We start from the raw sequence: 1,465 nt of genomic DNA, 5'->3' as shown, positions 1-1,465 counted from the left end.
GCAGTAGTAAACTCGTTTTGGAGCAATGGAACCCGGAACTGCAGGCTGAGTCAGTGCAGCAGCTGTGCTGGGGCCTCGGGAGCAGGAGGCTGGCCATGATTCATGCTGGCTGGGACAGGCCCCACAGTGTCCCAGCAGCCACCCAAAGCTACACCCAGACAGTCACTGAGTGTACAGACTCAGCTGTCTCTGTTGACTCCCAGATGACAATAGGGAAGTAGAACCTGTACCTTGCAATCCCATTACAGGAGTGACTGGAGAAGGTCAGGTGTTTTTCAAACTACCTGTATAAAAATGAACCTGTAAGGGAAAGCTTTTGTCTTAAGGGCTGGTGATGTGTGTAGTCCCAAAGCTAAGGAGTTGGGTTCTTTAGACAAGTAATGCATTTTGGATTAGCAGGGCCATGGGAATTTGAACTGCATGTACAAACAGGACTCCAGTTTTAGTGGAGTTTTGAAGTGAACAGAACAGTTTGTTACCTTATAGAATCACAGATGATTTGGGTTTAAAGCCCATCTAGTTCCAACCCCTGCCACAGGCAGGGACACCTCCCACTAGACCAGGTTGCTCAGAGTCCCATCCAACCTCAAGTGACTAGAATAGGAAAAGTTTTTCCCTAGGAAGTGGGAAAAGAGAGCAGCAAAGCTTGTTTTCAGCTTCTGGAAAGGTCAGCAGTGGATGAAGTTGATTCAGAAGTGATTTTAGAAATGACAGCTGAATAAAAATAGTTTGGCTCTTCCAGCATTAATTCCAGTTTCATTGCTTATCAGCTCTCACAGCTTTAGAACTTAACAGAAGTACTATTTTAAATGGAATTAGTTTTTAATTTCTCCTACTCCTCCAATAAGCTTAGGCTTAGTATTTCAGATCAGAATTCCCTTTCCAGTGCACACCACCCTAACCTGTAACCTGCTGGTTAGTTAGCTGTGCTGTTCTCTCCTCTGCCAAGAGCAACTGGACTGTGGCTGTGAATGAGCTGCAAATCATGAGACTGGTTAATCAGGGAATAGCCAAGGACTAGTGTGAACAAGGGAGTTGTCTTATGTCTAAGCAGATTGTTTCTGTACCTAGCCTGGCTCCAATAAAGTGCTGCAGGAAGCAACACCAGCCTGATGATGTCTGTCTGTCTTAATGTCTGCTGAGTTAGTTGCTGATTCTGACCTAGACTTTGGAAATGAAAGCTAACAGACAGTAAAATGGAAAATTTATTAGTGCAAGTTGGTCACTCAGTTTTTTCCAACAAGTACATGACAGCGTCCCATGCTTAATGCATATAAACACACCTGGTCTAAGGTAAGAAAAGTTGAACTTGTTTTGAAGTAACAATGTGTTACATATTGTCATCGTCTGATTCATCTTCCTCTTTCAAAGATTCCTGTTTAAAAAGAAAAAGTTGAATTAAAAATAGCTTAAGCTGTTTTACAATGCAACCTGTAATAAGTAAAATGAGTTTTGCTGTAGCTTC

General features: G+C 42.8%; 1 protein-coding gene across 1 annotated transcript in view; it reads right to left on the bottom strand.

Annotated features, from left to right (window-relative positions):
• Nucleotides 1-1,187: 1,187 nt before the first annotated feature.
• Nucleotides 1,188-1,465, bottom strand: part of PSMA3 (proteasome (prosome, macropain) subunit, alpha type, 3) — a gene marked incomplete at its 5' end in the record, with an annotated part of 8,430 nt that continues 8,152 nt past the window's right edge. The window contains one exon of the mRNA XM_009070332.1: nucleotides 1,188-1,375. Coding sequence (XP_009068580.1) covers nucleotides 1,331-1,375 — 45 coding nt within the window. The remainder of the gene's footprint in view (nucleotides 1,376-1,465) is intronic.

This window comes from Acanthisitta chloris, unplaced genomic scaffold, assembly GCF_000695815.1.
Source record: "Acanthisitta chloris isolate BGI_N310 unplaced genomic scaffold, ASM69581v1 scaffold39422, whole genome shotgun sequence".
NCBI classification, from domain to species: domain Eukaryota; kingdom Metazoa; phylum Chordata; class Aves; order Passeriformes; family Acanthisittidae; genus Acanthisitta; species Acanthisitta chloris.
The sequence above is the reverse complement of the archived record's forward strand: the minus strand, read 5'-3'. Positions and strand labels throughout refer to the sequence as shown.